The 22,860-nt window shown below is 40.9% G+C and overlaps 1 protein-coding gene across 1 annotated transcript; it reads left to right on the top strand.

Moving 5' to 3' along the window:
• Positions 1–1,478: 1,478 nt before the first annotated feature.
• Positions 1,479–20,902, top strand: LOC140244663 (uncharacterized). The gene is made up of 11 exons (XM_072324282.1): positions 1,479–1,617; positions 8,507–8,562; positions 9,116–9,227; positions 10,240–10,279; positions 10,962–11,094; positions 11,777–11,879; positions 13,234–13,419; positions 16,500–16,764; positions 18,671–18,775; positions 19,794–19,991; positions 20,439–20,902. Exons 1-11 carry the CDS (start codon positions 1,552–1,554, stop codon positions 20,642–20,644), a joined length of 1,470 nt encoding a protein of 489 aa, XP_072180383.1. The 5' UTR covers positions 1,479–1,551; the 3' UTR covers positions 20,645–20,902.
• Positions 20,903–22,860: the final 1,958 nt, after the last annotated feature.

Raw genomic sequence — 22,860 nt, 5'->3', positions numbered from 1 at the left:
CTGTGCTGATTATGAATAGACTCAAGAGGATTTCTATTCCAGGGAATCCAGGTTTCATTTCTTCTTTTGACAGTAGAAAAGTCTATAAAAATTTAACCTCACAATATAATTTTTATGTGTGTGACAGTAATCACAAAGTATGGTTGAGGGGTCTAGATATCGCGCACGAAAATTTGAAATGCTCTTATAATAGAAGTTATTCCATAATCGTACCTGAATTTCTCAATGAATATCACGAAAATGCAGAAAAATCACCTCCCAGAATCTCCTGATGATACGATGACGGAGTAGTGCGCTGTCGCCGTTTGTATGTCGGACTTTTTTTTATGCGTTCACCTTCTCGGGGTATGTAAGGATGTAGTTTCATGCGTGAAAGTGTCTGCCCCTCTCTGCGGCTGTAGCGTGCTTCGGCTTTCGTAGAATATTATCAACGATCGATCGAACAAATTACGAATTCTATCGGCTACGATCATACGAACGAGACAAGCGAGATGACACGTCTAGGCTACAACATCCTTAAAAAAAGATTTTAAGCTAAGGTAGGTAAATTATAAGGTAAAAAATTGGAAATTTAGTGAAAGATTTGTTCCAAAAAATTGGAAATTTGGTGCAAAATTTGTTTGAAATCAAAATTTCTTACCTGCTTTCTTCTCATGTTTAGCGGTTGTCAGGTATTTTTATTCCATGGGCGTATCGGCAAATTTTGCGCTTAGTCCTACGCGTAATACTGCTTGCTATACGCAGTTACGCTATGCGCGATCATTAAGTCCCTGCGCGAGACCTAGTACCCTTAGTACCTTACTATACATAGTGTGGCTTAATGGCTAACTTTTGTTTGCTTGATCATGCTGCCCCTCAGCCAGGGTGAGCTACCCAAGCAAGGCCGAGTCCCAGGAGCTAGACGCCGCGGCCCAAGAGCCAAAGCCCACGGCTTCCCCGGGCCCCGCCCCAGGGTTCGGTACGGAACGCAGCTGGATTAGGCTGGGTGGTATCTGAACAGCTGCTGCATGCGTGACTTAACAGAGAGCTCGAGAGAGCACTGAGTGAGCTATGCTGTGTAAATTCGCTTCTCGACGTCAGGTTTAATATAAGTAGCTTTATCTGTTTAGCCCATATTAATAGCTATCAAATCAAGTGCTTAAAAGGGAAACAAAAACACTTACATATACATTAGACAGTCTACCTCTTCTTGTTTTGGCTGATGATGGGACGTGAATCGCGGAATGTACCTGTAGCTAAGAACGCCTCTGAAGACCGGAAGTTTACATGGTTTTGTGTGCGAAAATTAGAGCTGTGATCTGCAGCATTTTAATGATCGTCCTAAAAATTCCGTAATTTTCTGTACATATGGGATGATTCTTTTAGATAAAAATATTTTTCATTTCAAAAAAGTAAATTTTTTGTCATATTATATTCGTTTTATATTTTTAGCCTGAGCTTAATTATTCGTTATTGAAACATATTCAGTATTCCGGAACCCCATCAGCGCGCGAGTCCAAAGAGTATGTTCACGATATTATCATGAGGAAAAGAGAGTAAAATTTAAGTAATATGGAGGACGAGACAACTGTGTTCCTTAACAACATCGAAGAATATGTATTCGACGAGGATAAAGTGGTAAGTTTACGATTATTTCTCATTTTGTTGCGTATAATACCAACTGTTCATTTTTCCCCCGCGCAGTCTGTGTCACTACAGTGTTAGTCCCATTCCTTTATTTTGATGTAGCCAGATACAACGTTTTCCTTGTCCAAACAAGTGCAAATCTAGAATCTAGACTCACACTCAGACTGGTGTAATCTTCTATCTAGGTAGACCAGCTTTTCGTTGTTGATACTGATGATTAGTAGATAGATGTACAAGTGGAGCCTAGATAGTAGATTTACAGTACAAGTGGGCCTTCTTGGCTTGTGCCGAAAGGGTGGGTTGGGTGGTGGCGCGTCGCGTTAATGGGAACACCACCCTTCGTCCAAAGCCCCCCCCCCCCCCCCCGTTTTGCCGAAAGGGTGCGTTGGGAGCGTTGGGTCGCGTCGCGTTGACTGGAACCCCACCCTTCGTCCAAAGCCCCCCCCCCCCCCCGGTTTTGCCGAAAGGGTGCGTTGGTACTTTTTCTCATGTAATATTAAAAGACGAGTTTTGAATTTATATTTAACCTTCAAACAACCATTTCGAAGAGGCTATCGTCCGGATCGGTTTACACTCTATTACCACTTGGTCTACAGCCAGTTGGTCTAATAGACTGTTTAATATCAGTTGGTCTAATAACCAGTTGGTCTGGTCATCATTTCGTCAAATTACTGTTTGGTCTAATTGTTATTTGGTTTAATTACTATTTGGTCTACAGTCAATTCGTCTAATAATAGCCATTTGGTCTATTTTGGTCTAACATCAATTTATATCATCAAATACCGATTTGGTCTATTACGAGTTGGTCTAATTCCATTTCGTCTAATCATCAAATGGTCCAAAATAAAACCAAATTTGTCCCATATAAATTTGGTGTACACATCATTTTGGTCCATTGCCCAGTTGGTCTAGCCTTAGTCTGTCTATCATCATTTAGTCTACACCCATTTAGTCTAATAACCATTGATCTTATGTGTTGTTTGAAGGTTTGCATGGTGAAGTTAATTAGGAAGAAAGATTTGCGGTGACACCATGTGTATGTAGTCCTTAACCGGATCGTAGTTTGGAAGAAGAGCTTAGAAAGAGGAGAAACGAAGAGGGAAGCGACATATGGGGGTTGTGAGGAGGGCAAAAAGTGAAGAGTGGGAGACAGTAATGGGCTGGAAGTTGAAGTTGCACTAGTGGAGACAGTAGAGAAAGGAACACAGAGAGTGGTAAGGAAGAATAGTGTGAGAATCAAGTAAGATGTTCGGACATCGTTAGAAGGGGAAAGATGAGATAGAAGGGAAGAGGAAGAGGAAGGAGTTGAATGTTGGAGAATCATGGAGATAGGGGAGAGCAGTGAAGATTCATGAAACCAAGAGAACGAAGTCGGCGAACAGTGTGACTATGGAATGCGAATGAATGGAGAAAGGACGATTAACAGAAATAAGGAGGGATAAGTAGAGGAGAAGTGAGAATATGTGAAGAGAAGGGAGAGAGAGAGAGAGAGGGGGGGGGGGCAATGAAAAGAAGAAAAGAACAAATTGAAATTCAAGACGTAAATTAGAGGGAGCTATTGTAGATCCTAGAATTAAATGCTGCTGCGGAAAAGAAAAACAAATGGAGAGGAAATTGATGACAGTTAAAACCTGAAAAGGTTCCTGTGGGAGAAATGCAAAAATGAGAAATTAAAATAAGGTTAAAGTGTAGACCTGAGGAGAGAAGACAAGAGAAATAACCTGTAAAGAAATGTGTAAATTAAAACTAGAGGTCCTGAAAAGGACCGTTGGGTTGTATGGAAGGAAGAAATAAAAGAAGAAGAAAAGAAGAAAGAAGAGAACAGAACAGAAAGAAAAGAAAAGATAAGTAGTGTAGAAACAGACAAAAGTGTAAGAGAGAGAGAGAGAGAGAGAGGAAAGAGAAATGAAACACTGAGTAAAGGTACACAGCTAGTGAAAGTAGAGCAAGAAGTCTAGTTATAAGAATAACTAGGAGAACCGAGGAACTTGACGTTTCGGGCAGGTTGACTGTCCTTCGTCAGAAGTGAAGCGTGATCTGAGGAGAGGCGGGCTATATATGGAGAATGCGGACCTAGATGGAAGAGGTCGGTCGAGGCGGGCTTGCAGGCGGGCTGAGCGTCGGCTGTTGGTGGAGTGTTGTGGTCGTTGATGCGTTCTATTGCTCTTGGGGTGTGTTAGTGGGGGAGTACATCTGTGATGGCTAACTTGGCTGTTAGTAGGTCGTGCCCGGAGATTGGAGTCCGGGTTGGTAGACGGGGTGGACGCCGGTGGTGTGAATGAATTGTGTCGGTGAGGGCGTCTTCTGGAACCAGCGATAGGTGTGGTCGTGAGTGGAAGGCGCGGTTGACGTCGTGGGCGCTGTTGTGAAGAGGTGGGGGAAGAATTATGAGAGGAAGAAGTAGAGGGGGGAATGTGCTGTGGAGAGAGTGTGTTGTTGTTGTCATTGTTGCTGTTTGATTGTTTGTTGATGAGAGGAAGCCAGATGTTGTTGATGTGAAGTCCAGTATCCTGTGTAACAGTGTCGTGTGTGTGAATTTCTATAGTCACACTGTTCGCCGACTTCGTTCTCTTGGTTTCATGAATCTTCACTGCTCTCCCCTATCTCCATGATTCTCCAACATTCAACTCCTTCCTCTTCCTCTTCCCTTCTATCTCATCTTTCCCCTTCTAACGATGTCCGAACATCTTACTTGATTCTCACACTATTCTTCCTTACCACTCTCTGTGTTCCTTTCTCTACTGTCTCCACTAGTGCAACTTCAACTTCCAGCCCATTACTGTCTCCCACTCTTCACTTTTTGCCCTCCTCACAACCCCCATTTGTCGCTTCCCTCTTCGTTTCTCCTCTTTCTAAGCTCTTCTTCCAAACTACGATCCGGTTAAGGACTACATACACATGGTGTCACCGCAAATCTTTCTTCCTAACCATTGATCTTATTGTCATTTGGTCTAATAGCCAGCCTCCTGGTCTAATCAGGTACCATTTGGTCCAATCATCGTTTCGTCTATATGACTACCTGGGTTTTATTATTATTTATTTATTTATTTTTGTGTGTGTGTTTTTTTTTTTTTCTTGGGGGGGCCTTTTTCTACGACTACGGACTACCCTCTGACCCTTCATTGAGGGAGAAAAAAATATATGTTCATATACACATGAAATAAGATTAGGGTAAAGTTTAGGGTCCCTCGCCCCTCCCCCATGGTGCAAGCTAGCCAGCACCCCCAGCAGCTGGACTATAGATAAGCCACTGATTATCCACATGATCCATGCCCTGTAATGTAAAACAGAAACGGATATTAGACCAAATGGATATTGGACCAAATGAACATTGGACGAACTAAATACTGTATTAGATCCGGACGATGGCCTCTTTGAAATGGTTGTTTGAAGGTTAAATATAAATTCAAAACTCGTCTTTTAATATTACATGAGAAAAAGTACCAATGCACCCTTTCGGCAAAACCGGGGGGGGGCTTTGGACGAAGGGTGGGGTTCCAGTCAACGCGACGTGACCCAACGCTCCCAACGCACCCTTTCGGCAAAACCAGTGGGGGGGCTTTGGACGAAGGGTGGTGTTCCCATTAACGCGACGCGCCACCACCCAACCCACCCTTTCGGCACAAGCCGGCCTTCTTTGGGGATTACTGATGCTCAATCATTGACACAAATAAATTTTATTTCTAAATTTCTAATTCTATTTTTTTTTTCATGATGTTGTAACGTAACCGTAAGTATCTTCCAGTTTCTCTCTCTCTGAACAGTAGGCAGTATCTTATATGATGTATTCTATATAGGCTCTACGGTCACGGCCTTTAAGTTAAAAATCACGCCAACACATCACGCCACGCGCCACATAATGCACATCATATTCGCTGAGCTGAATTGATCACACTAAATCACGCGCATCATAACAAGTTCGTGAAGATAAAAGAACTTTATTACCATATATGACGATCCAGTCGACACAAGTGGGTGTGAAGCCGATGCCTAGCACCTAACACCTATACACACGTAACACTATGGTAACTTGTAGGTGACGATTAGTCTGACAGAGAGAATTCAGACAGCACGTCCGTCCACGAAGGTTTGTGCCCTGAAAACCGTGCATGCGCAATTCGCTACTGCCCTCGCACGCATTGACAATGACGTCATTTTTCATTCATGAATCAGGACTACACTGAAGCTGCATCATCATTGGCTCTTTACTCCCGTCATTTACATATTTTCCCACAACGTTATAACATATGTGTGCGACGATTTCCAGCGCGATCGGCCGAACAGTTTGATACTAAACTCGGCATTTTTACATCAAATTTTCGATTTTTGGCAAAATATTTTCCTCCTTCGGTGTAACCATGTATTCAGTGAAGCTATCGTTGTGTTTGAGATTTGATAAGTCATATTTTTACGTGATTTTAAGGTGTGACTTTGTGAAGTTGTTTGATGTGTTCGTTGGTGTGTGTGTATCAATGCATGCGATATGTATGGTAGCGACATGTACGGGTGTGGAGCGACACATAAGAAGCTCAACACCACAATGCAAATTGGTTGCCATATTGTATGGTTTGTGTAGCGTTGTGTACTGACGGGAGCTCTTCAGCCGAGGTCGCCGCCATAACTGCTACGTAATACAAAGGCGAGCACGCATGTTGAGTGCAACGCATTGTGTACACCACACCAATCCATGGAGTAGTGAATCTTGCACACTGCGCTGTGCGGAAAAGCGGACGGCCGGACGATCAGCCAATCAGCGGCCCGGCTATCTTTTTGTGGCTTTCAACGGGGGATATTGCATCATGCCGTCGGCGGTAGTGAGCACTCAGCAACTCTCCCCAACTACAAATTGTACGCAGACGCGCTCGCAGATATACCCTTAGCATACTAGGAGCGATAAGCGCGTTTACCCTTTACACACATACTATAGTTGCCGAGCGCGCGCCCTTCCAACACATGTAAGCTACATACAGCATACGCAATCTACTTAACCGTCATTTCATTACAATATTGATACTCCAGGAGTCCAGGTTCTGTTTTTGTTCAAATCAACCAAGCACGAGATAGAAGCTCTATGTGGGGTGGTGCTATCTTTGCCTTAACTTACACACGTGTTACTGTATTTGCATACAGTATGGGTACTTTAGTTTCTAAAGTAAAGCAAGTCGCCCATAATTCTACCAAAACACCATCCAAAATTCGACCTACATGTACAGTAGGGTAAGAGCACCAGTATTCGGTCAGTTACCGGTATTCGGTCACTTATCACTAGTCACCAGCCAGTAAGTTCAACTGTCACAACACACGCAAGTCACATCAATTCACATACTTTCACACTCGTTCACAACAGGAAACTCCCTTAACCCCCTCCAAAAATCCATCCAAAATCCCAAATTTTACCGTCAAAAGTGCAGAATCAATGCTACTTTCCAAAAGCGCATGCGGATAAGGCCCAGTTTTAAGAGTACGGGTCACCGAAAAAGTGCTAACAATCAAGAAATAGGCCATTCTCTCGCGAGATTTTTTGCTCAAGAAAACAAAATTTCCGTACGTGCCAATACAGTGTCTCAATGTACAAGGGTTGAATGCAAGTGCCGAGTCCCCAGTATTCGGTCACCAACGGGCGCCAACAAGGTAGCGCGCACGCGCGCGTTTTTCAGCTGCTTTGAACACGCATTGACTTTGAACGCGCATATCGCGTGACCGAATACTGGTGGTGGTGACCGTATACTGGGGAATTTTCAAGGTGATATATTTTGCGATTTTGTGAAATTCTGTGTGATATTTAACAAAATGAAAATTGAGATTAAAGAAATTTGATATATTTCACATACATTGCTGTAGATATGATGTATGTATGTATTATCTTAGTTTGAAAAATATTGCAAAAAAGCTTAAGTGACCGAATACTGGGGATATTACCCTACAGTTACTTGCTGAAAGTAAATTTAGAAACATTCTGTGCTTTTGGGCACGGTCAAACTTTGGTATTGGAGGCCAGACCTTGGTGCAGGTTTTTTAATTGTCTCTGTCTGGATCTACACTGCCACTGGTTTGTGTGAAGCAGTGAGGTTTACCATACTCAGAATTTTATTACTCTGGTAATGAGTGTTATTTTATGTCTGATTTAAGAAATAAAGAAATTCTAAGTTTGTTTGACTTTACCTTTTTCCAATTTTTTATTGGTTTGAAATCCAAACGTAATGCTGCCGAGATTGCATTTAGCGGAAAACTATTAAGATATTTTAAAAAAAAAATATCAATGAATCCGATATACCGCTATTATCCACAGTAGTGTGTGTGTGTGTGGGGGGGGGGGGGTTAGAATCTTTTGAAATGGTCCAATTATGGTTTCTGTAACTTTCTGTTACAGATCATCTCAATATTTTAATTCCCAGTTAGATGCTTAAGTGTTAATTTCATTATTCAATGTTTTCTTTGATACCCGAAAGCATCTTCTTGTTCAAGACACTCATCCACCCTTTCTCTCTCCCCTCCCTCTCCCACCACTCTCTCTCTCTCTCTCTCTTTTCGTTTTGCTTCTTCTCATCCTTTCTCTCATTCATTTTCTCGAGTTTTATACGGAATGAAACCTTTCCTTTGCCTGTACGGTTATGCAATAGTGAAGATTTTAATTGCAAATTGTATTCATCTTCTGGTGAAATCTACCGGTACATGTATTATGAGAATAACAGCAGTCTCAATGACACATTACAGTTGAATAATACACTGTATACAAAAGCTTGTTGATGCAAAATCATTCAGAAGTCTGAAGGTTAAAGAGGTACATGGTATATATAAGAGGTATGTACAGATGATGAATATATGCATTTTTAAACAGAAGAAATTCTAATTTAAGCATTTGAATCCATCCATTCTGCAGGTGACCTACAAATGGCTCAGCCAAACCCTTGAAGTTCATGTAAACTCTGCAAAAAGGTGAGAATTCCAACTGATCAAAAACATCTTCAATACATGCACATATCACATATTATGTGACCTTGAACATTCGTAAATACATTCTCACAAAGGAAAAGGTTCAAAAGTGAAAATTATAAGTTTGTCAAATGCTTTTGATGTCTTGTATCACAGCTGCAGTTTTGTTTTGCTTTGGGTTTTGTGTTTTTTTTTTTTTGGGGGGGGTTGTTTTGTTTTGTTTTTTGTTTTTTGTTTTTTGTTTTGTTTTTGTTTTTGTTTTTTTGTTTGTTTTTTTTTGGGGGGGAGGGGTTAGGAAGTAGTGGAGTTTGTGCTTGATTTGTGAGGGTCAAATGGCATTATTTAAAATAGATGTTCATGTCCTGCATATATTCAACTCCTATAATGATGTTGTATGGAAATTAATATTTCCATACATTTATTTATTATGGATATCCAGTGCAACGTGTGTAGATGTGAGCAAAATACCCGAGATGCACCTGCCCAAAAGCAAATATCAGAGTTGTAATGTGGATGGAGTGTTTCTATGTTATTTATGCATTTGTTTCTCTTGAAGGTTACTGGAGACATTCATCAAAGAACAAGCAAAGAAGACCAAGGATGCATCATCTACCCTAAATGTAACCTATGCAGTTACAGGGACACAAGAAACCAAGAATGGCACACAGGTGAACTATATCCATTACTCTCCAGTAAACTACTACCAATAGGCATAATGGCAAGGCCGTTGTGTTTTGTGCTACATACCAGTCTAACCATACAAAATCAGATTTTCAGCTGGAGCTTCTTGTGTTTCTCCACGGCACAGAGCACATTTCTTTTATCATCTTGGAATGGGTACAACTTGAGTGAAGTGTGTTCAGAGAGATGCAGAGGCAGTGATTCACAGGCATTTGTATTTGCCAGCATCGTACAATGTACCTACTGTTGTACAAGTAGTAGATAAGATCGCAAGGCTTGGTTAATATAATGCCATGAAAACCACTGGTGTCATGAATAAGCAAGCCGAACAACCCCATTACAACAAAAAAGGGGGGGGGGGGAGGGGGGCATTGCAGAATGACAGATGTGATCTAGAGATGTGTGAATGGATACATCTTTTCATGAACACATTTAACCATGTGTCAGTGGAAAATGAGGAAAGTGCTAATGTTAGAGCTTAAAGTGAATGAGCCAAGAAATCGAGGGCGACCGAAGAAGACATGGAAGAGACAGGTGGAGGAGGAGCTAAGGGAGGGTTGGTTTGAGAAAAGAGGATGCCCCAAATCAGGCAAGTTAGGAAAGGAGGTGTGAGAGAGGCTGCTTAAAGAGTGAGGTAAATCCAGCCAACCCTGTTACTGGGAACAAACCCAGATCAAAACTGAACAATAAAGAAGTGCATTTTGTCAAATCAAACCCTTTTTCTGAACTTGAATATCAAGCCATGTCATAATCTTGATTTTATGCAGAATTTGAATACAGCAAGAGTGGGTATGTTCTTTGCAACGTGACATGTAGTTATGTTCAACACAAAGAGCTCTTTCATTATATAGAATGACGGGATATCTGCAACATTCCAATCAATATGTAGCTGTTTATTATATAAAGACTGATTTGTAGTCCATGTGAACTTTTTTTTCCCTTGTAGGCATGTTGATTAAGAATGATCAAGATGAATGTTTTCTTTTCTTTTCTTTCTAGATGACAAGAGTTGCAATCGTCAATGAAAATGGACTTGAAGGTACTGTCAGACTGACTTTGTAATTTATTCACCTTTTTTCAACTCAATTTAGATGATGTCAGTGATTAACAAGAACCTGCTATTACATGTCAACTTTGATACCAGAATAGCTTCAGTCTAGATATTGCATCAAACATGTGGATTTGATAGTGAAGCGTGTAGGTATTCCTTGCATGATTTCAGCGGTGAGAAGTTCTTTTTATTTCAAGCATCTTTCCATTGGCTGTGAGGTAAATGACAGGCATGGGTTGTGAAGGTTGATACCTCTCAATCAGGACAATATTAAACTGTTCTTATATAGCACATACCAAATTAACACATTCTGAAAGAAGTCTCTTTGTACTTCATGAATAAAAGTATAAAGTATTTTTTTTTAAGAGACAAACTAAAAGCATACAATGAACAGACACACTTGATACAGTGGGGTCTAGAGATGTAGTACAAAGGGTGGACTGCCCGGTATTTTATTGTAGGAATTGATATGTTTGTTTCATTTTTCTGCAAAGAATTTACTATTTTTGCACATTGGCCATTATAGCATGAGGCATTCATTCAGGCTACGTTTCAATTGAGACAATGCAAGACTATGAGCCTCTGAGAATGACAGCTTCTACCATTGTTGAATGCTTGTGAAGATATCAAATTTCATACAGTTGTATGATATCTGTGGTTTGCATGTTAGATGTGAAGTCCAGTATGAAGAAGGTGCTCGGTCAGCACATTTTCAGTGTCCAGAAGAATCCCCTCAAGGACAGCAACGCCCTTTTCACGACAGACTATGAGATCACTAAGCAACATATCACAAGAACAAATAGGCAAGTTTTGATACCAAGTGTCTTCATTGGTTTAATAATATAATTTGATGAAGCTGATCTTTGTTTCTGAGGTTTGTAATCAATTTTCATGATTTCACAATTGATTCAAAACAGATGTTTTGGAATTGCCACTATTCAGTAAGTGCCCAGTTCATGTACATGCATACATGGTTTGTTTTAAAATGTGGATTTTAATACTGTGTGAAGAAAAGTATGTGTTAAAGGTTTCAATATTGCAGCAGCATATTGTGATAGCTCATAAGTTTACATTGACAGGTTGATGAAATGTGGGCCCTTAAGCTTTTGTAGAAAGTTTTCATTTCAAAAGGTTGGTGTTGTACGGTTGTGTAGGAGTCTGGGGTTGGGGCAATAAAGCTGTGTAAAATCTAATGCTGATGTGTCTTCCAGGTCCAGGTTTAACAGTTGCTCTTCTGTCAGTGGGGTCCATTGAACCTACAGTAACTCATGTCTGGTGGTGGTGATTGTTGTTGTTGTCGTTATTGTTGTCGTTGTTGTTGTTGTTGTCATCGTCGTCGTGTTGTTGTTATTGTTGTTTTGTTATTGTAAATTAAGAAACAATTTTCTTATAAATGACCTTTTAACATGAGTGAGGCTACACTTTTTTATTCTATGAACCGGGTATCAGTGTGCACCTCACAGATGTCATCACTTTGTTTTCCAGGTTCAGTGCCATTCAGTGCGAGGCAGCCAAGGCCAGATCGAAAGATGAGCTTGAAAGGTTAAGAGATGCCCAGCAGCCCACTTCTACATCAGAGAAGCCCAAGGTATAGCTTAACCCTAGAAAGACAGGGCTTTTTTTGAGTATCAAAAGAGTTGGTTGAGGGGGTAGGAGCATGAGGGCCTCCTAAAGATCTTTACCATCACTTGCGCGATCGCTACCAACTTTGGCTTGCACATAGTGTTTGGCGTAAGTGTTTGGCGTAGCCTCTCCGATAGGCATCGGGCTGTATCGATACTAGACTGATCACTATATGGAGACGAACATGCGAGGGCTTCAGCCCGAGCGCCTATCATCACTCGTTTTCGAATCATTATTCATGATATGCGTATCGTATGCACGACGCGTATTTTTATGCATGATTCATAAGACAGGCCTTATGTGGTCATCGACCTCATCGATTAAACCAATCAAATATCATCTCCAACTGCATATTTTTTGGACGGATCCATGTTTGTTTGGGTAGGTTTATAAGAACTACTATGTGATTTCATAATTACTGTGCCATTTTGATTCTCATTAGTCTCAGTGTTATGTAAATGTTTTGTTTTAATTTGTACTATTACTTGACAATTTCACTTTATTGGGAATTTTCAAAGAATAATTATTTTGGCTATCAACCATCTTCTACCTAGTACGCTGTTGGAGTTGCCTAATATAGCCTTTACGCGTTATGCATATTCAACATACATACGTACCAGTTTTTCGCAGAATATCTACGAAAACTAATGATTCGAAAACGAGTGATGATAGGCGCTCGGGCTGAAGCCCTCACATGTCCGTCTCCATATAGCGATCAGTCTAGTATCGATACAGCCCGATGCCTATCGGAGAGGCTATGTTTGGCGTGGTCCACAAGAATGCATTTATATACAGTAGTTGTGGAAAGATGATATTCCAATTTCCATTTAGAGTTCATTAGTTATTGCAATGGCAATTGTTAATGTTTTGGTTTGTTTTTTTTTGGCATGTGTCTATTTCTTCAGTCTAATTTGCTTTTAACCCATTTTCATTAAATGGATTGGAAGATGTCAAGGTGTAGTAGTATGATGTCATAGTATGATGACCGATTATTGTGAACAACTGGTTGTGCTAATTAGCTCTAATTTCCACAGGTAATGGAGGGAAAACAGGAAAGACATAGACTCTGCCTATTAAAGTGGAGCAGTAACCCATTTGTGTTGACAAGCTTGCCTTTAATCAGTTTAGCAGCCAAGTACAGTACATGTATGTCTGTGACTCTTAAGAAGTCAGCAAGTTTAATAGTGACTCATGTTTTGTCCATGCTGGAAAAAAAAAAAATGTAACAAACAATTGCATCAAACATCAATCAAAACTACTGTGACAACACCAAGGGGTACCATTTGCAAACACCCTTGAATCTCACTCTTCCCAAACAGGTGAATGGGTTTGGAAACCAGTCAACATCCAGTACTTCGTCCGCCCCAGCCAAGCCATCGGCATCCAAAGCCAAGAAAGGTTCGCTGGCGGCCAGCTTCGCTGCTCAGGCGGAGAGGAACAAGACCAGGGATCCGAAGAAGGAGGAGGATGGGGAAAAGAAGAAAACGGAAGAGAAAAAGAAGGAAGTTTCGGTAGGTTGAAGCAAAAAAACCATACAAATGAAATAAGGTCCACCAGTCATTGTGGTACTATCTAATCACTCTCATGTTTCATTACAAAAAAAAAAGGAAAAGATAAATGAATAGAAACAATTTCCTGTAAGCAACTCTTTGAATCTGTATGTGTTTATTCAAATAGATTCTCACATCACATTTTTTTATTGCAACTGATTGACATATTGCATTTCATCGACATAAATGAACACCAATTATTCAGTGTCTTAGTAGTAGCCACAATAAAAATCGTTGGCATGTATCACATATTTGGGTTGGACTCGAAAGGAAAATATTGGGATGGACACAAGACGATCATCCAACATTATTAGCTCACCTGAGCCAAAGGCTCAAGTGAGCTATTGCGATAGCCCTTCGTCCGGCGTCCGTCGTGCGTCGTCCGTCGTGCGTAAACTTTTTATGCCTCCGCCACGAAGTGGTGCCGGAGGCATTATGTTTTCGGGTTGTCCGTCCGTCCGTCCGTCCGTACGTCCGTACGTCCGTACGTCCGTACGTCTGTACGTCCGTACGTCCGTACGTACGTCCGTCCGCTTTCGTTTACGCGATAACTTGAGTAACATTTACTGGAATTTTACCAAACTTGGTCCAAGTATGAAGTATGATGGGGCAATTATTTGATTAGATTTTGGGTGAAATCGGCTAAAGGTCAAGGTCAAATCATGAAATTGTATCCGTTTACGCGATAACTCAAGACTGGATGGAGCAAATTTCACCAAACTTTGTTGGAGGATGATGTATGATAGGACAATTACTTGATTAGTTTTTCAGTGAAATCGGACAGAGGTCAAAGGTCAAAGATCAAGGTCAAATCCTAAAATGTATCTGTTTAAGTGATAACTCAAAACTGGATGAAGCAGCTTTCACCAAACTTGGTCCAAGGATGATGTATGATGGGACAATTAGTTGAGTAGATTTTAGTGACATTGGCAAGAGGTCAAAGGTCAAAAGGTCAAGGTCAAATGCTACAAATGTTGCAATTTCCCCCATATCTATGCAAATGCCCGAAGATATTTTCTTGAAACTTGGTGTGGACATGTACTACTGCGTAAAGATTCTCCAGAGAGAGTTTCATGTCATAAGGTCAAAGGTCAAAAGGTCAAAGGTTAGGTGAAAATGTTGCAATATTACTTTTCTCTCAAATGCTTCAATGTATCTTCGTGGAACTTGGTACATATGCATGTACTGTCTGGCAGGGATTATCTAGGGAATTTAGGGGTCATGGGTCAATAGTCAGGGGTCAAAGGTCAAGGTCAACTCCTCAAAATTTTACTATTTCCCTCATATACTAGTATATGCAATGCTTGCATTATTAGTTTCAAAACTTAATACATGCATTACCTAATGGAGATTCTCCGGGAAATTTCCAGCCAGAAGGTCAAAGGTTAAGGGTCAAAGGCCAGGTTTCAATGCTCCCCCCCCCCCAAAAAAAAAAAAAAAAAATCTATTTTGTACCGTCATCACACTCTTTCTTCGTACCTTGGAAATTACTCATTGCATAAACTTTCCCAAAATTCCCCAAATATGTGTACCTGCACTCTTAGAAAATTATAGCAAACCCAGTTCAAGACATTTCTGACAAACCTGTCATTTCAATATTTTGCCAGTTATGTGAAACTGTCATGGATCACACATTGTGAAGACATTGTACTATACGCCTATTGGGAGAATCATGCATTATGGCGGAGGCATCAGTCGCCATAGCGACATTTCTAGTTACATTTTCATCTTCTTCTTGAAAACCCCAAGACCGATTTTCATGAAACTTGGCAGGTAGCATCCATAGGGGGTTAGGAACTCAATTTGTTAAAATGGGCACCATGCCCCACCCAGGGGGCCCCCAGGGGGGCCCAAACCCCCCAAAATTAAGGAATCTGTAAAAATCTTCTTCTCTAGAACCAGAAGTGATAGAGCTAAGTTAATACTATGAGTTAGTACATTGATGACTGTAGTTTCAAGTTTGTTCATGGCAGAATCAGGGGTGCCTCCCTTGGGACCCAGGGGAGGGGGGTGGGGAGGGGTCCTAATGGGGCCTAAATTATACGTTTTCATCTTCTTCTTGAGAACCCCATGACCAATTTTCACCAAACTTGGCAGGGAGCATCCCTAGGGGGTTAGGATCTCAATTTGTTAAAATGGGCACCATGCCCCACCCAGATGCCCCAGGGGGCCCACATCCCCCAAAATTAAGGAATCTGTAAAAATCTTCTTCTCTAGAACCAGAAGTGATAGAGCTAAGTTGATACTATGAGTTAGTACATTGATGATTGTAGTTTCAAGTTTGTTCATGGCAGAATCAGGGGTGCCCCCCGTGGGACCCAGGGGAGGGGGGTGGGGAGGGGTCCTAATGGGGCCAAAATTACACATTTTCATCTTCTTCTTGAGAACCCCATGACCAATTTTCACCAAACTTGGCAGGTAGCATCCTTAGGGGGTTAGGATCTCAATTTATTAAAATGGGCACCATTCCCCACCCAGGGGCCCCGGGGGGGGGGGGGGGGGGGTCCTAATGGGGCCAAAATTACACATTTTCATCTTCTTCTTGAGAACCCCATGACCAATTTTCCCCAAACTTGGCAGGTAGCATCCCTAGGGGGTTAGGATCTCAATTTATCAAAATGGGCACCATACCCCACCCAGAGGGCCCCAGGGGGCCCCCAATCCCCCCAAATTAAGGAATCTTAAAAAAATTTGGGCCCTTATTGTACATTTTCATCTTCTTCTTGAGAATGCCTGGTCAAATTTTAGTAGAGCTGTGAATAATTTAGATTAGTGACTGCGTGAAAGGTGAACTTGCGATACTCAGGTGAGCGCTAGACCCGCGGGTCTCTTGTGTTGTTTGTTTTTTTTAAGTAGAACACTGAGGGCGAACAAAATAAAAAGTCCATCTCATGAGGAACAGATATCTTCTGGGAAACAGGACTTTCTGATGATAGCTGTCCGTTTTCACCCTGCTAATGAGTTTTGAAGAATTTTTAAACAAAAAAACAATGAAAAAAAAAGTTATCTTATAAAGTACTGCTTTCCCTATCTAGAAACCCAAACCAAAGGGGATGCTAGCATTCATGAGCCAAAAGAAACCCAGCACCCCTTCAACAGCGCCCTCGCTCAGTCCAGCGGGGGATGCCGACAAGGAGAGGGAGAGATCAACCAAGGAAGAAGAGGATGTAGAGGTAGAGGCTGTCAAAGAGGAGGAGGAGGAGGAGCCTGCCAGGTCAAAGTTCACCACAGTGAAGCAGACCCAGAGAAAATCCCAGCCAGAGAAAAAGAAGAGGATCAGTGTTTCCGAATCTGAGTCAGGTGATTATCAATATCATTGAATTCTGCCATAAGTTTGTCTGTTTATTCATTTACCTATTTCAAGTCATTCTTAAACCCCTTTATTGCATGTATTCATGAAACAAAAAAATGGGGGTGCTGTGGCAAAGTGGATAAGACTCCCTACTCCTAATCAGAGGATCCAAGTTTGATTCCTGCCTAGTGCCTTGGACAAGATGTTTGTACCAACCACATCCCTCTCAACCCAAGTGTATAGATGGGTACCTGGCAATGCTGGGGTAATGATAACTGCGGAGCTCACTGGTAGAGCAGTTGCAACACTGAAGAGGCTACCCCTGGATAAAGAAGACCTTATTAAATAAACATTGCTCAGTCCTTTCATGTGAGTACTTTGGCAAAACCTCCGAGACATTTGATAGCATCTCTGTTTATTTTTCAAGTTTATTTCAGTTCTTGGAAACTGAAACTACAGTGGAAATGAGAATGAAAAGTTATACAAGTACAATGTAGATGGCTTAGTGTGAGAATAAAAGCATTTGGTTTGAAGGACAAGTTCACCTTCATTAACATAAGGATTGAGAGAATGCAGCAATATTAGTAGAACACATAAGTGAAAGTTTGAGGAAAATTGGACAATCGATGCAAAAGTTATGAATTTTTAAAACTTTTGTGTTGGAACCGCTGGATGAGGAGACTGCTAAGGCTCATGATGTCATATGAGTACAACAGTATAAAGAAAATGTAAAGAAAATTCAACATATTTTCCCTTTTTTCGCATAATAAAAGAGCACTTGACTTGCCTCTTTCTGAAGGCATTGGGAATAATATTACCCATAACATATGTCAGTAACGAGTCAAGGGAATGTGTACTTTTTTCAAAAGATGAAATTTTGTGAAATTCTCTTTATATTTTCCTAATATTGTTGTACACATGTGACATCATACACTGCAGTAGTCTTCTCATCCAGCGGTGACTGCACAAAAACTTCAAAAATTCATAAACTTTGAACGGATTGTCCGATTTTCCTCAAACTTTCAATGATGTGTTCTACTAATATTGCTACATTCTCTCAATCCTTATGTTAATGAAGGTGAACTTGTCCTTTAAAGACTTTGTTGAATAAAAAAAGAAAGAACTAGAGAAGCACTCTGAGAGCGCAGACCTCCGCCAAGTATGCAGCTCATTTCCACTACTGATCTTGTTCTTCCATAGAGATATCAGTGATTTCCACCCATACAATGTACGTACTTATCATTGTGTGCTAAAAGTCGGCCGATTTCCCAATATAGAAGTCTTTGTTACGTCATAAACCCTCAGCAGCACGGCGCGCCTTGCCCTAGCAGAAACTAGAGCACGCACTTTAGTGTGCGCATGCAAACCTCAAATGCGCGCAGCCTGAACTCCCAAGTTCATTGACTCTACCTGCCAAAATATCAAAAATCCTTCATAAATTCCCCCAAAATTCTTGGATCACTACCAATAGTTAATCGTTTGTTACTTGTGTCATTCTTAATCTTTCCTGCAAGTTTCATCCAAATCCGTTAACTACTTTTTGAGTTATTTTGCACACGGACAAACCAGCTAAACTAACGAACAAACAAACAAACCAACTGTAACGAAAACATAACCTCCTCCCTTGGCGGAGGTAATTAAAAGCAAGAAAATGTTAAGCAGAGGCGTGAAGGTTTTGTAAGAAAAGTTTGTTTGTTTGTTTGTTTGTTTGTTTGTTTGCTAGTTTATTCACAGCATTATATGGTAAAGTTGGTTGTTTGTTGGTTAGTTGGTTGGTTGATTCGTGACATGTTTCTTCAGTTGTATATTGCACATGTTATTAAGATGTCAGTGCTTGTCAGCTAGCTCAAATAAAACAAAATATCAATTTAATCATCATGGAAAAGAAGTAATCCTATTTGTTTGGTTACACAGATGATGAAGGGCGTGGAAAGAAGGTTGCCAAGAAACGGAGACGAATCATCCAGCAAGAAGACAGTAGTAGTGAGGAAGAAGAGGACGAGGAGGAAGAAGATATGGGTAAGTGTGAGATCAGATTTTAGGCTTATTATTATGTTATATGCTGCTATAAGTCATTTGTGTGTTGGTTTTGTCATTGTTGTTGTTTAAATAAGCAAGTTTGAGCCATGTTCAAACTTTATATCTCTTTTGAATCAAAGTCTGCTTTCTGGATGGGGAATGATACTTGAAGATGTCACTGCAGGACAACAGGAAAAAAACAAAACAAAACAATGAAGAGAATTCAACAAAAAGTTTTTAATGAGTAAAAGCACACATTCTTTGACTTATTATGGACATGTGTTAGATATGATAATATTCCCCCTGCTTTCTCAAAGATGTATAGTCAGGTGCTCTCTCATTGGGATAAAAAAGTGAAGTATGTTGAATCCTCTGTATTTTCTTCACATTATTTTCCTGCGGCGAGGTCTTCGTATCCAGCAATGGTAGCACCAAAACCTTAAAAATTCATAACTGTTAAACAGATTATCAAATTTTCCTCAAACCTGCCTTCTACTAACATTTCTGCATGCACTCAATCCACATCTATATTTGGGTATCACGCCCCTTTAAGTTAATTTGAATATGTTTTTACGTGGCTGCTTTGAATAGGGAGAAATGGATGTGCCATGTGAATCGATCATTGTAAATACAAAACTTACATCTTTGTATATACACCATATATTTAGCGGGTCTAAATTTTCGCGAGTCGGGACTGCCAGACAATTCGCGAGTGGTTAAATTCGTGATCGTGGAGTACTGAACTGAACGGGAAAATGCATAAGCGTACAGCACATTCATATTGGGATCAGAATCAATATTTTCATGTGTCTTTAATTTTGCAATTAGCACCTGACTCACGAAATTCGTGAAAATAAAAACTTCGTGAAATATTCGGCGTATATAGTATCTAAAACTTCATCCAGAAACATAGGTTGGTTTGTCATTTGAATGACTGCACAGGTGCAAGAAGCACAGTCATAATTTTTGTTACAGCTTAATTGACAGCCTTTCTGCCTCTGCCCTTTCTTTTTTTTAGATGACAGCCCCATTCCACCAACTCCGCCCCCTCAGGCTGAACCAGACCAATCAGAGGAAGAGGGAGAGGCCCCTCCCCCTGCTGCCGACCAATCAGAAGAGAAGACTGAGCAATCATCTGGGAAGGGGAGTGGCAAGAGGCGGATCAGGAAGAGGGTTCTGAGGAGCAAAATTACAATGGACGAAGAGGGTTGTATGGGTGAGTACATTCTCTTACCCATGCAAAATTGATAGCTATTTATGCAAGGCTGATATGGATGCACATAGGATTTCAGAACAAGAAGCTTTCATGGATGTCAAGTATTGAATTTAAAAAAAAAATCAGAACATGGACACAAATATGTCATCACTTTAAACAATATTTGCTAGATTTCTGTACAAATGAGATTTGATGAGAAGAGCAAAGGGATCATAACAATGATGTAATATGAAGTTGGGAGAGAAGGGAAGAGGAAAAGGTACAGAAGAGAATGATACCAACTGGGTTGATGGCAAGTTGATTGTGAGATGAGGAGGATAGAGACTAGTACTCTACATATCCTTTCTCTAACTAGCACACATAAATTGGTCGTTGTAGAAAGATGGTACTTCATACTGAGACAGTAATTCTGATGAGACCTGTCTCGCTCTGTTTTGCTCCTTGCAGTCACAGAAAAAGTCTGGGAGAGTGAGTCTACCGACGCCAGCGAGGACGATGAGCCGCCCCCGCCCCCTAAGCCCAAACCCAAGAAGGAGGAGAGGGATGAGGAGGATGAGGAGAAGAAGGGGAAGAAGGGAAAGGGAAAGAAGACCTCGCCCCCCAGCAGCAAGGGGAAGCAATCCACCCTCATGAGCTTCTTCAAGAAAAAATGAAAGGTTGTGTCTTGACACAAGGCCAGAAGTCTCTCTTGACTCATAGGTCACTCAGAACTGTGGTTGTGAGTACATACATTTGTACAAGCCAAATTTCACTACTCAAGCTGGTCCCTTTGCAACAATGTGAAAATGACTGCCTGGATGTTGAGAATTTGTATCCTTTTTTTTCCCCCAAATACCCAGGGCTGCACACTAACCCATTTCTACTACTGGTCTGACCTGTCTGTCCGACCAATAGGTACCCAGTTTTTTTTTTTTTTTCATTTTTACGGGTAAATTTCTGAAAAAAATTACTGGTCCAAGAGTAATTCTTACTGGTCTCGCACCATCGGACCAGTACCAGTGTGCAGTGTTGCATTACCTGAAGTCTTATGCTGGGGCTGAATCTCACCTTCCATCTGTTGACCACGTACACTTCAATGAATGTAAAGAGAACCTATGGTGTAATACTGAAGAAAGATTGCTGAAGATATCATTGCTTCCATAGATGTTTGAGTGATGGATCCAGTCTGTCAGTCTCTGTGTCTCGCAGTAATAAATGAGTCGGTCTGTTTGCAACATGTTCTCTGCATGCAGTGTGGACCAATTAAATCAGTCTTTAACAATGCTGGCTGCATTATAGTTGAACAATACAGGCGCGGTGGAGCACCCCAATTATCTCGCAGAAATCCATCGGCAGCCGAGCCTCATTTGCATAAAGTAAACAACATGTACTCGCGTAGTTGAGAAAAAGTAAACAACTTCTCAAGCTAATAACAATTTCAGGAAACCTATTTTCAGATTAAAATTGAGTTAGTTTGAATTTGAAAACATGTCCGAATATGCACATATAACATATTAAAGGATTTGACAATAATAAAATGTGAAATTTTAGCGAAAACCTGGCGAGCAAAATTACCAAAAATATGCCTCGAAAATCATCCTAAAATTCACGAAGTGTGATTGCGGAACAAAAGCGCCATTCAAACAAAGTACACCGAAATTTATTTATCTGCTTGCATTTTAAATTTCATACCATAATATTCCCGGCCATGGTTGTGTCGGAAAAAAACAGAAGGTGATGTCAAAAATGACACGAACGCAAAGCGTACAGGTCGGTCCCATGTATAATTAATCGCGTCACTGTGGCGTTGCATGTCACAGCACACACAACGCATTGCTGCATGCAGCGTGCGCGGCAGCAGCTCAGCAATCACCGCCGTGCGACACTCAGCAAAATTGACTGCGTCACATGCAAACCAACAATGAGCACGAAATCCTGAATCTCATGTACCACGCATGCCCAATATTACGGGAAAAGAAATGACGTCATTTTCAATTGTTTCGCCGACTACAATTTTCTATTCCAAACCCTGTAGAAACAAGTTGATTTCTCAAAAAGTACAGGTGGTACAAAGCGAAAAATTTCACCATATATGGATTGAGGCCTGATGAACTTATGTTGCCAGTTTCGGACACATTGGAGCCCGGCCATAGTCCAGTCGGAAAAAAACAGAGAGCATGTTTTGCGAGAGGTGATTTTCAAAACGCTTTAATATCTCAAGTTCTAGTGCAGCAAATTTCATAATTTTTTCATCAAAAGGAAGGTTTTTAAAAACTTAGATAGTGTGGGAAGTTTGAGTTTACTAGCAGCACGCATAGCGGCACAAGGAGAAGGTAAAGATTTGACTTTTTCATGCACACAGTTTCGGGCAGCCGTGGATGCCCGTTGGAAATTCAAATAGAACGGGGCGATAATGAGATGCAAATTGGGGTGCTCCACCGCGCCTGAATAAGCATCCCGAGTGTGTCACAGACCTGTTCCCTGCATGTACACATACAGTGATTCTTGACTGTATGCAATGTTTGGAATTCACCTCAAAGTAAATAAACTCTTCATGAGAAAATGTCATGAGAGGTTACATTTTAAGGGGGGGGGGGGGGGGGAGTTGAGGGAGAAGAGAAAACCTAAGCAACATGGTTTCCATAAGTCTGAACTGACAATGTCTGTGCTGCAAAGTGTTCATGGGAACCTCATTGTAATGAGTTTTTAACTTGAAGGTACCAACTATATATTTTTGTTTTTGTACCGTGATATAGAGTAACTGCGTCAGTAAGCGGCCGTGCAGCCGTTCGCGGCAGGTACAACATACACGGTAATATACAGCTAAACACAGCATTGCACTGTTACATGCACACTACACATATACTAACACACTAGCAATCAACAAAAA

The sequence above is a fragment of the Diadema setosum genome, chromosome 21, assembly GCF_964275005.1.
Source record: "Diadema setosum chromosome 21, eeDiaSeto1, whole genome shotgun sequence".
In the NCBI taxonomy this organism is placed as follows: domain Eukaryota; kingdom Metazoa; phylum Echinodermata; class Echinoidea; order Diadematoida; family Diadematidae; genus Diadema; species Diadema setosum.
The sequence above is the reverse complement of the archived record's forward strand: the minus strand, read 5'-3'. Positions and strand labels throughout refer to the sequence as shown.

Coding starts and splice junctions, on each gene's coding strand:
- LOC140244663 (XM_072324282.1), top strand. CDS start 1,552: ATGGAGGACGAGACAACTGTGTTCCTTAACAACATCGAAGAATATGTA. Junction 10,280..10,961: donor CAATGAAAATGGACTTGAAG/GTACTGTCAGAC, acceptor TTTGCATGTTAG/ATGTGAAGTCCAGTATGAAG. Junction 19,992..20,438: donor GGACGAAGAGGGTTGTATGG/GTGAGTACATTC, acceptor TGCTCCTTGCAG/TCACAGAAAAAGTCTGGGAG.